The sequence below is a fragment of the Triticum urartu genome, chromosome 7A (assembly GCF_056163025.1).
Source record: "Triticum urartu cultivar PI428250 chromosome 7A, HENAU_Tu73, whole genome shotgun sequence".
In the NCBI taxonomy this organism is placed as follows: domain Eukaryota; kingdom Viridiplantae; phylum Streptophyta; class Magnoliopsida; order Poales; family Poaceae; genus Triticum; species Triticum urartu.
The window spans coordinates 730997593-731009367 of NC_141879.1; the positions used below are offsets into that span (position 1 = coordinate 730997593).

An 11775-nucleotide genomic window follows, 5' to 3' on the forward strand; every position below is an offset into this window, starting at 1 on the left:
TCCAGGACGTGGCGCCAGCTTCAACGGCGTACAAGATCCGCCCTCCAGGTATCACATATCTGAAATTTACATCCAGATCTGGAACTTACATCCATACACAAAGACAATGGTATGAACCTACATAGCAGATCTGAAATTTACATGATTTCATATACACAGTCATCGCATACACACTGCCAGCACATACACACAGACATATCTGGAATTTACATCCATACACAAATACAATGGTATGAACCTACATAGCAGATGTGAAATTTACATGATTTCATATACACAGCCATCACATACACACTGCCAGCACATGCACACAGACATATCTGAAATTTACATACATACACAAAGACAATGGTATGAAACTCACAATATACAAATCAATAACAGAATAGATGCAAGCCAAAACTACTTCTGAGTAGCAAACCAGTGAACAACTATAAACCGTAGAACTTAGGGAACCACGGCCAAAAAAATGTGACTGCGTGTAAAAATAAAAGAAATATTTCTTTGCAGGTAGGACGTGCCAGAGTTCTTCAAAACATTTGATGCAGAAGATTTAGTGCAAAGGAGAATGATATATATTTCACTCTCAAAAATATAACCAAAGGTTATCCCAGAATCAAAAGCTCCCACTTGTTGTGGGGTCCTGGGAAAGGGAATTATTAGGTTCTTACCCAACATTTCCCTTGTTTGATTTTTTAAGGATACTGACTCAAACCCTGGACTTCCAGGATACAAGTGGAGATACTGCCATTCTCTTGAGAAACAAGCCCAATAATAAGGGTTTGGTTCTAAAAGTAATCCTGGACCTCCAGGACACAGATGGAGATAATTTGTTTGTTAATGATAGCTCAACGAGAAATTAAAAAATGATAATCAAATTAACGGTATAAATACGAACCTAGCGTTCCGTATCATGTGCTCTGGTACGGGTCCCAAAACCCTCTCCATCATTGCTATGTGTTCCAGGTTCTCATGTGTCTGAAACAATGTCTCCCCCTATAAACTTTAGGGTTAGGACCATATATCAAGGTAAAAGAGGAAAGACAGGCATCACAAGCAATCTAACCGAGCATAGCTCAACGAGGATGCAACCAACACTCCAAATATCACATGGCAAACTCCAGCCTAAGCCTGCGAAAGGAATATTCCGTAACATCAGAACTCAGGATTCCACTCTTGGAGTAGAAACATTAGCCACTGCTACAGCAGTTGGTCTAACACCAAGGAAAAAGGAGAAAAGATGATTTCTTATTCAACAAAGAAAGAACAGAGTTCAGTATAATCAATATTTATCGGTAGTTCAGCGGGGTAGAATAAGAGGATCATTGTGCAGGTTTCAGCTTGACATGTATAAAACGCACTGTACAATTTAGACCAATAAATACCCAGCTGTAGTAACCACTAACGGGCACTCTACATGTGCCTTTTGCTGAATGTGTTCTATGTTTAGATTAAAGTTCAAGATCTGCTTAAAGTTCAAGATAGAATAAAGTCGAGGAACTCAATGATTGACTGTTGATGCTTTGAATTAAAGTACCTTCTTATTCATGCCTTCAAGTTCGCCATATCTCTTGCGTTCATGTTGCATCCATTATATCCATCTGATCATCTCCCAGGCCTCAAAAACACCAGAGCCAGCGGTCATTTCATTTGCGAATGGGTAATGCAAGAAGCAAAGCCGGTGAACATGAACAAGAAGACGACATAGCTACAGGTGGTGTTCACTGTACTATGAATACTTGCTTTTCTGCTAATTACGCTTCTTGCATAATGTGTTGCAGATCAGACGAGCGTAAAACATGCTGAAGAATACAACGCAAACTTGATACCCGTTGATGAACAAGTAGATGCTATTCGCGCGATTGAACCAGGTATATAAACTGTGAAAATACTGTGATGTGATGCCTGACGTGCAAGTCCAACAATGACTTGTACCATGCTTAATGTCTTGCAGCACCTACGAGCATGAAAAAAATGAAAGATGGTAATCCAAACATCATATCCATAGCTGCAGATGTTGATCCTTTTTACACGACGGAGACAGGTACATGATTGATTGCGTGCATACCAGAAAAATATTGAAGTTGTATTAATGCTTACTATACTCTACAGAAGGACCGGAAAGGGTAAGGCCTGGGTACCATGATGATGGTCAAACATTAACACCTACGGCTAGCCTAACACTCCATCATGCCATTCATAACATGCAGCTACGAGATAATTCTCAAGGTATCCATAGGCATGATATCCACCTTCCCAGCCGTCGTTTTATTTGTTTTCTTATTTGTATTTATACATGCAGACGACACTGCTTTCGAACATCATGAAACTCTATCATTAAATAATGAATGCAAAAAATACGCGGATAATGCAAGGGCGGAGTACAATGCAAGGAAACGTGCAGCTTATCGGATTAAACGAAATGAGGATATTGTCAGCTTACAAAATGAGAATCAGCCAGTAGTTGCAAAATCTGGTAAGCTTGATGGACACTCTTAGTTTGATGTGCATACGTATGTTGCGTAGTAGGTAATATTGTGCTTATATCCCGGGTAACAGAATATATGATGCACAATAATTTGCCACTTATTAGATCATAGGGATCTTATCAACGCTCGTAGGCGGGCTGCTTATCGCAACAAGTTGTCAGATGTTTTGGGTAACCAACAAGTCATTGGGAAGTCTGCCCGTCGCCAGTCTCTATGTGATATCACAAATGTTCTCGAAGATAGGGAGAGAACTAAACCTAATGTCCAAGATGAAAATTCACTTGCCCTTCAATCATCAGGTAAGCTTAAAGAGTATTATCCATGATATTCGGTATGTCAAAACCATTTAGCTGACATGTGTTTGGACAACTTTTGTTCACCAGACAACCCAGCTAACTCTAACTATACAGCATTCTCGCATGATGCGTCAACGTTTTCTATTACAACTACGGGCCTTTCTGGTCTCGTTAATGAGAATGAAAGTCATGGTGATCATATTTTGAGTACTCATTGAATAAATTGCTCACATTTTTCTGTTATATTCTCTAACATTTGTGTTTCCCCCTAATGACATCAGATGCAGTAGCAAACCAGTATTACACCCAAGAAACAGAGGATAGAACGGAGGCAAAATGCAAGAGACCATAGAAACGCACTGAGAAGGGCCTCCTATCGGCGGAAAAAGCTAACTAATGTCCTAGATGAAATTGCAAAGACCCTTGTGTTAACAGGTATGGTTCAAAATGTTTTTAACATTATAGTTGGTATCGTCTTAACCAATTAGCATAATTTTGTTTGGTCAAATCTGGTTCACCAGACAACCCAACCAGCTCGGAGTCATTTCCAAGTTCAAATACGGTGTCATCTGGAATCATCTGTGACACCGAGCATCAAGGTGATCATAATGTTCCTAATCATCCACCAATTTCGTGGGCGTATCTGTTTTATTCTCTAATATTCGGGAATGTAATCTTGTAAGACACCCAAGAAGCAGAGCATAAAACGGAAGAAGAACGCAAGAGAGACCATAGAAACGCCCTGAGGAGGGCTTCCTATCGGCGGAAGAAACAATCTACCGTACAAGTTGAACATGCACACAACCTGCATTTATTAGGTATGCTATTAATGATTTAGTCATTATGTTAAGACCGGATTTTATCAATAAGCAATAATATGTCTGGACAACTTTTGTATGCAAGGCAACCACACTAGCTCTAACTATATATCATTCTCGAATGATGCGTCGGCATTTCCTGATTCAACGGAGGTCTCGACTGGGATCGTTAATGACATAGAGCTACAAGGTATTGTAATTTTGTTCTACTATAACAGAAATTGCTTCCATCTTAGTTCCATGATTTTTTATTTTCGGTAATGTTTGTAATGGCTCCAGACGGGATCTTGAATGACATACAAGAAACAAATGAAAGAACTGAAGAAGAAGAATGCAAGAGAGACCATAGAAACGCCCTAAGGCGAGCTGCTTATTGGAGGAACAAGGATAAGCGTATCCAGGATCAAAACAAACATGCATCTGCTACTTCAGGTATGCGCGTACGTTTAATATCCGTTTCTATGGCAGTCCCTGCTATTCTATATGTGACTCCTCCAAATCCGATAAATCAAAATTAACTAAATAAGAATTGAACTTATTTTTGATCCAGACGACCAAAATAGCCCTAGCGTTACAGAATTAACGAAAGAGGGAGCAACATGTCCCCCTTCAACTTTACACGCGTCTGTCATTCAGGACACTTTTCTAGCTAGGAGGCAGACTGACAATGAGCGGAAACGTAATTTAACAAACGATCAAAGGGAGGCGAAAAACGCAAGGAGCAGAGCATGCCATCAGAAGAGAAGTGACGAATTAACGTTCGAAGTCAAAGAAATAATGAACGAAAAAAGACGCGAGAGGAGCGTGCAACGCCGCAAAAGCATGTCGGCGAATGAGAAGGGGGAGTCAAGTGCACAGAGGAAGGCCAATTATGACCGAAGGAAAAAAACACCGTGCAAAGAATGCATCGCAATCCCCCTTACAGACCTAGCAAACTCAGACTCTGAATGTCTCACATGCCCAAGCCGCGCATCACCCGTCTCCTAGGCCGCAAAAGATGATTCATCTGATGACGATCCGGGGACGAATATGCCGACATACTCTGCCGGTGCCACTGGTAAGAATTTGCGAATGTCAGTTTCTTAAGCTCATTCTCAGCATGTCGTTCTAACATGATTGTGTCCGTTGTCACTATCTGTATGACGACAATGCAGAGGACATCGATGTTTTCCAAAGCGGCACCATGCGTCATGAGCAGGAAGCACATGAATTGATTGATGAGGAGTACTACATGTTTTGCAACGAAGGTATTGCAAACCCTGCACTATTGACACTTTGGAGCTCTATTGTTGTCTCATTTATTTGTTGTTAGTGAATTGTACGTGATTTTGCAACAAATCCCCATAGGGTCCGATAATGACATATTGGATGATGATGAGGAAGCGAGCAAGTCTACCGATAAACTTAGTGAGATTGATCCATTTGACACTGTCTACTCAAACATTCCAGACAGCACTCACGTCCTGAAACTCGATGAAAATTGCAAACACTGTATGGCCAGGAAGTTTGAATCTGAGACTGACGGCTTCTGCTGTCGCAATGGCCAGATCCAGCTTAAGCAACAGGAACCAATCCCAGAGCTAAAGAGGCTATGGTCCAGCATGGATGCAGATTCGAGACATTTTCGGGAGAACATACGGTTCTTCAACGGGCATTTCACCTTCACCACCCTTGGCGTCAGCCTTGATGAAAACTACACAAACATGAGGTCTGGGGTGTACACATTCCGAGCTCACGGCACCATCTACCACAATGTCCATTTGTTCGAGCCTAGCTCGCGTCCAGAACATCTGCAGTTGTACTTCTATGACGACGACCCTAACCTAGATCATCGTAAGGCGGCCACCAAGCAATTAGACCAAGATGTCGTGAAGAGGTTAGTAGACATACTCAAACAAAACCCATACTCCCAGCAATTTAGGAGTTTGGGTGCACACAAAGACAACCTCGATGATTATAGGATAGACCTAAACACCGATAAGAGGTTGGACCAAAGAAGGTATAATAGACCGGTGTCCTCTGAGGTCGCTGCAATTTGGGTTGAGGGCACTGACCTAGCAAAAAGGTTTGACCGCAAGGTAACACTCTGTGGTAACAACGACGAAAGGCATAGTATTCGTGTGACCTCAGGGGCATACGACCCGTTGTCTTATCCATTATTCTATCCAATGGGGGAGCTAGGTTGGCATCCGAAGCTACCCAAACGTAATGTTGATTGGGATGTTGTCCAAAATCCTCGTTTGTCTCATGATGATGAGGATGATGCAGGTATGTCATTTTGTGTCCCACTTTGTTAAAAATATCTTGTTGTGTTTAAAGATAATGCTCACGCGATCTAAATCAAACGTGTGCAGAGGGGAATAGCAAGTTATGCGTCTCCGTTAGAGACTACTACTGTTACATGCTGCAAACAAGGCCTACAATCTTCAATCCAATTCTCTGTGGAGCATGCCTACTATAGCAATGGGCGGTTGACATGTACATTAAGATTGAGAGCTGTCGGTTGAGGTGGTACAGGAAGAACCAGACGCAGATCCGTGCCGATCTGTATAAAGGAGTTGTTGATGCAATAACATCCGGGGAGACCCGAGCAAGCGCTGTTGGGAAGAGAATAGTTCTCCCTGGAACTTTCCCTGGTGGCAACCGCGACATGAAGAAGAGACATATGGATGCCATGGCAATTGTCCATACATACGGGAAGCCTGACATCTTCTTGACCATGACTTGCAACCCTAAATGGGAAGAGATAACAAATGAGTTGCTTCCTGGACAGACGGCGCAAGACCGACCTGATATTGTGGCTCGCGTGTTCTATGGCAAACTAGAGGCTATGAAAGATTTGTTGCTCAAGAAGATGGTCCTGGGTGTTGTTGTTGCTTATGTTTACGTAGTCGAGTTCCAGAAGAGAGGCCTCCCCCACGCACATTTTTTGTTGATCATGGATTCAAATTATAAGCTTCTTGTCCCAGAGCAGTATGACCGACTCATTTCCGCAGAGCTCCCAGACAAGCAGAAGTATCCGGAATTGTATGCAATGGTGGTAAAACATATGATGCACGGACCATGCGGTGCTCTCAACCCGAAGAATGTTTGCATGCAAGATAATGAATGCAAGTGCAGATACCCGCGGCCGTTCAATGAAAACACGATACAAGGCAAGGACTCATACCCAGTTTATCATCGTAGAGACGATGGTAGACGCGCTAAGGTTCGAGGGAAAATGTTGGACAACCGATGGGTTGTGCCATATAACCCTTACCTTCTGCGGATGTTTAATTGCCACATCAACGTCGAGGTCTGCTCTAGCATAAAGGCTGTAAAATACATTTATAAGTACATTTGTAAGGGCCATGATAAGGCTTCTTTCAGCATTGACCAGCCAGACACTGATGGTAACATTGATGAGATCAAGAGATACGTTGACGCAAGATGGGTCACCCCTCCGGAGGCTATGTGGAGGATATTTGGTTTCCCACTGTGTGCCAATTACCCGCCTGTCTTGCAGTTGCCTCTTCATCTCCCGAATATGCACAGGGTTGCATTCAATGCACAGGCTGACTTGAAGAATGTTGTATCCTCCGAGAATGCTTCAAAATCCATGTTAACGGAATATTTCAAGGCAAACGAAAAACACCCTTGGGCAAGGCATATATTGTACAAGGATTTCCCTGGAAGCTTCACGTGGGAGAAGAAGAAGAAGTTCTGGAAGAAGCGGATGGAGCGTTTTCAGATAGGTCGTATAGTGTCTGCCAATCCTGCCGAGGGGGAGCGATACTACCTTCGTGTGTTGTTGAACCATGTTACGGGGAAAACATCATTTGAGGACTTGCTCACCGTCAACGGCGTTGTATGTGGGAGCTTTAGAGAGGCCGGTGAAAGGTTGGGACTCATCGAGGCAGATAACACGCTCGGCGACTGTCTTACTGAGGCGGAGCAGTGGGCTATGCCATGTTCTCTTAGGAGGCTCTTTGCAACAATATTGGTGCACTGCGAGCCAGGCGACGTGAATAATGTATCCTTTTGGCAATATGAATAATGTATCGGATTATATATATGTAGGGAATAAATGCTTCGATGGCACCCTCTAGCTTCGTATTCGCTTCAACGTTGTCTGCTTGTTTTGGTTCTATCTATATAATTTTTCTTCTATGTATATTTTGTACTATAATACCCGTGCGGTCAGGAGCAGGTTTGTTGCTCCTGGTGAACTGGAGGCATTTTGAAGGTAATAATCTTTTTGAATGCCCATGCTGATCAGATGATCAAATGACATTTTCTGAATATTTTTAAAGTTTAAATAGTGATTAATGGTGGCATCCACTAGCTATGTTGGTTGTATATCTATCTTTCCTTCTATCTAAATTTTATGGTTGTAGACCAGACAGTTTGGACCAGGTTTGTACCTTGCATATATTCTTAAATTTTGAAGTTGTCCTTGATCTTGCTCTCTGGCCGTTGCCTTTAATTCCAGCTAGCGAATAAACGCTGATTATCTTTTATGTGCTCCTGAATAGAGTAACAAAAATGAGAGAGGAATAGTTTTTCTTATTGATCAGTACGTACAGTAAAAAAGTAAAACCACGGTAACAGTAGATATGTTAGTGTGCAGGCTGTGAATTTTAATGAGTTGCATACAAATCAATGATAACTTCATAATATAATGAGTTACATACACCACGTTGTAGAAAGCAAACACATCTAGAAGACCACATGTATATTAGTAGTAGAATAAATAGCATTTCTTGCGGACAAAAGCAATGAAATAAGTTGATATTCTTTATTCACTTCAGTGCAGATGCGTCCTTTGTGTGTGCTTGTGGGTGGTGAGATGCACCAACCTATTCAGCATATTCGAGAGAAGTGAGACACATAAGATGCTACATGAAAGCTGTAGTTTTTCAGCTTTAAGAGCTGCCCGTGCGTTCTTATGGGTAATAGAAATCATTTTAGACAAACGTGTTCTCATAAAATTATCAACAGAATACGGTTGACACTTCACCCATTTTTGGAGAGGTTGAATCTAAGACACAGAAAGCAGTGCAAACCAAGCAAGATAGTTTTACGAACTGAAAGAAGGTTATTCAGGTGAAGCTTGTGCTCTGAACGGGGCCCCATGTCGGCAAGTTGGCAAAGTCACTGGGATACGCAATATAGTAAAAATCCATGGAATTATGAAAAGGCAGAGTTATGAATGCGAAAGAACTGTTAAATGCATGCTATATTAGGCAGCTCGTAGACACTTGCCATATCAATCACCAACTATTATCTTTCATAACACAAGATTTGTGTAATATAGTTGTCCAGTACATGAAACTTGTGGGTAGACGAAGTAAACAAACATGTGGGTAGGCTCATAATTTAATGCCTCCGTGTATAATACGTCCTCAAACCCGTTGCAAGTTGTGAGCAAGTTAGCTAAATTCCTGAGCTAACCACTGACTGAAGAGGAGGATAGAGCTCTGGTGTTGCTAAAGAGGTGGTGAGACTCTCCAGTTTTGATACACTTACCAGCCTATAAGTTAACCAGGTTGGGGCCGTTAGCCACGGAAACAAAGTTTACTTTGGTAATTCCTGGTTTATAGGAAATCAGGAGTAGGGGACTGGGTGAACCACATGAGCCGCGAGATGGGCGAGAAGTTAGACTGCATCAGCCAACAGAAGCTTCACTGGTTTGGGCTTGTGCTTCAAGTCAATTTTGTTATATGTTATGCTATCAATATCCATAAGCACATTACAGAATGTTCCCTACTTATATCTTACTCAGTCTACTGTATAATGTTGTCAAAAATTTGATCCCAGTGTTGTGCAACAAGATTACGAGTGTGTGCATTTTATCTGATACCTGTGTCAACTGTACACCATAAGCAAGCTGGCATTTGAAAACTACGGTATTTTGTACAGAAAACAAATTAAGTAACCATTTGATCTCAACACATTTTGCCCGTACACTTTTGCAGGATCAATAGAAAGTAGTGGATATGAAAATTAGATAAAAAATGTTTTGCTTAGGTTTGGCCCCCTCAGACTTGTCCATCAACATTCTAAAACCATCAACCTTGTGGTCTTATCTGAGGTTAAGTGGTTTCAAAGATGACAGTGGCCTTGTATTTGACTCAGGCCGGGCTAAGTGGTTTCAAAGGGAACCTGGTGGGCTGGTTGCTGTTGTACTCACAATATCACAGACCCCCACACATATATAATCCCAGGCTTGCATATACGATGCAGTGATTGTTCGACATAAACTTGCGAGTACAGGAACCTACTACTACTAAGCTACTATACTAATCAAGTCACATTTTGTTCAATTTGCTACCATGTAGTTGTGTAGAGGATGTACCTAGCTGGGCAAAGTCGCTCGAGTCTGCTCTGTCTCACCATCAAAAATCACCACCGTGGCCGTGTCTTGGCCGTCGGGGATACGTCTTCGCCCTGGCCCTTCCTGTGAGGCCGGGTCATGGCTCCTCAATACATCAGTGAGGAGGATATCAGGTCATGGAAGCAAAAAGGAAGAATTTTCTTCAAGTTGCTACCAAGTGGAGGATGCACCTAGCTGGGCAAATTCACAGGAGTCTGCTCTGTCACAGATGGGCTGCAGCAGTTCCACGCCCCCTTGTCACCAACTATTGTGCAAACAACAAAATCCGAAGGCTGTTAATTGCCATCTTTCAGAAACAAAACATTTAAGATTGTTTGTTTGTTAATTTTACTTGATTTATAGTACATGTTGAACTGATTAGATACACATAAATTATATAGAAAGTTCATGTTTACCTCTTCAAATTGAACAATATTAAAAAAGAAAAAAAAATTAAATAGACTAATAAGATATTTCATTTTTATATCGGAAAATTTTATAAGAACTAGTAAGTAACTTAGTGGCATGCAATCAATGATAAGTTGTTTATTTAATTAATACAAAAATTTAATTCTTTAGTAAGTTCTGATTTCTGACATATTTTCAAATTTATTAAGAGGTGTGCGTTTCATGAAAAAAGGAAAGCTATCTGCACCATACATAAGTACATATCTGAAAAAGGAAAGATATCTGCACCATACATAAGAATATATCTGAAAAAAGGAAAGATATCTGCTACCCAGCCTTCCCCTGCATGGCCTACCTATATATGTTAACCTCATGTGCCATCCCTCATCCCCCTCCTTACTCTCCCTTCCCCCATCACAGATATCAAAGGATCAAAATACCCAGACTTGGAGGACAAATTCCCGAGGAGTACCTTCTGTAAGCAAGGGGCATCAAGAAGACGAGTTCCTCTAGGTATGCAAATTTCTAGATCTTTCTCTTCTGTAAAAGGGTAACAGTTATTATATTAGGATCATCTTTGGTCAGGCATACCATCAAATTCTGAAAAAAAAACACCAGTGGAGATAGTGCCATCTTATAAAAAGATCATAGCCAATACAATTGATTGTAGATCTAATCAAGCAGTCCTATTAGGTGGGCTGCAACTGAATACAAATAGTTCTTTCAGATATTATAGGCTAACAGTCTATTCTGGACATCGCACGTGTGTCATACACCTAACTTTTGAAGTCATGACCATAGCTGACTGCCTAACTTTTTAATGAAATCTCATATATATATTTCAGCCAGAAAAACAAACAAATAACTTATTAAGTGTTTCAACATGCCAGAAAACAAACAAATATAATAGGACTGCTTGAAGATATATATCATCAGAGTCATAATATTAAGTCATTACATGTAATAGAAATTGCTTGAGGACAAAATGCTTCGATGGAATAGTCTAAAATTATTCACAATGGATATGTAATACTCTAATACCAACTATATCCCTACTATATCAAGATAGAGCAAGTAATACAATGAATATAACAAATTGAGGACAGTGTCAAAGCACATCATCTGGACAAGCAAGCAATAAGAGCAAAGTTGGGCAGGAAGATCTGTTGCTTATTGATGCAGTACGTAGAAGGTTGCATAGTCAAATTAAAATAAACTACCACTGGTTTTGAACAAAAAAACTGTACAGAAGTCAAGGGGAGTAATTGTATATGACATAAATAAAAGAATATATAAGGAATACAGATTCAGGCATAAGTTCCAGGTAAGCATGGTACTAAAGTACAGAAAAAAAAAGATAATATGCTGCTCATAAAATTATATACAATTTGCCTGCTTTCCAATTCTTT

At 40.8% G+C, this 11775-nt stretch overlaps 3 protein-coding genes and 1 long non-coding RNA gene across 4 annotated transcripts; 3 read left to right on the top strand and 1 right to left on the bottom strand.

Annotated features, from left to right (window-relative positions):
• Window positions 1–561: 561 nt before the first annotated feature.
• Window positions 562–1670, bottom strand: LOC125521052 (uncharacterized). Its single transcript, XR_015610772.1, has 2 exons — window positions 1538–1670; window positions 562–978 (listed from the first exon to the last, which is right to left on the bottom strand). It is a non-coding gene; the product is annotated as an uncharacterized LOC125521052 (long non-coding RNA).
• LOC147962372 (uncharacterized) lies at window positions 1657–2616 on the top strand. Its single transcript, XM_087535438.1, has 5 exons — window positions 1657–1714; window positions 1782–1871; window positions 1955–2044; window positions 2113–2229; window positions 2303–2616. Exons 1-5 carry the CDS (start codon window positions 1657–1659, stop codon window positions 2497–2499), a joined length of 552 nt encoding a protein of 183 aa, XP_087391564.1. The 3' UTR covers window positions 2500–2616.
• Window positions 2617–4632: 2016 nt separating this feature from the next.
• On the top strand, window positions 4633–5900 carry LOC147962373 (uncharacterized). Its single transcript, XM_087534772.1, has 3 exons — window positions 4633–4660; window positions 4758–4850; window positions 4951–5900. The coding sequence occupies exons 1-3, from the start codon at window positions 4633–4635 to the stop codon at window positions 5898–5900; spliced, it is 1071 nt and encodes a 356-aa protein (XP_087390898.1).
• A 179-nt stretch (window positions 5901–6079) lies between these two features.
• Window positions 6080–7639, top strand: LOC147962374 (uncharacterized). Its single transcript, XM_087534175.1, has one exon. The coding sequence runs from the start codon at window positions 6080–6082 to the stop codon at window positions 7637–7639; it is 1560 nt and encodes a 519-aa protein (XP_087390301.1).
• Window positions 7640–11775: the final 4136 nt, after the last annotated feature.

What these genes read in the sequence shown, in the direction of transcription:
- LOC147962373 (XM_087534772.1), top strand. Translation starts at nt 4,633, where the DNA reads ATGCCGACATACTCTGCCGGTGCCACTG. An exon ending in ATACTCTGCCGGTGCCACTG is followed by an intron (nt 4,661 to 4,757) that starts GTAAGAATTTGC and finishes ACGACAATGCAG; the next exon opens with AGGACATCGATGTTTTCCAA. An exon ending in CTACATGTTTTGCAACGAAG is followed by an intron (nt 4,851 to 4,950) that starts GTATTGCAAACC and finishes AAATCCCCATAG; the next exon opens with GGTCCGATAATGACATATTG.
- LOC147962372 (XM_087535438.1), top strand. Translation starts at nt 1,657, where the DNA reads ATGGGTAATGCAAGAAGCAAAGCCGGTGAACATGAACAAGAAGACGAC. An exon ending in AGAAGACGACATAGCTACAG is followed by an intron (nt 1,715 to 1,781) that starts GTGGTGTTCACT and finishes AATGTGTTGCAG; the next exon opens with ATCAGACGAGCGTAAAACAT. An exon ending in GCTACGAGATAATTCTCAAG is followed by an intron (nt 2,230 to 2,302) that starts GTATCCATAGGC and finishes TTATACATGCAG; the next exon opens with ACGACACTGCTTTCGAACAT.
- LOC147962374 (XM_087534175.1), top strand. Translation starts at nt 6,080, where the DNA reads ATGTACATTAAGATTGAGAGCTGTCGGTTGAGGTGGTACAGGAAGAAC.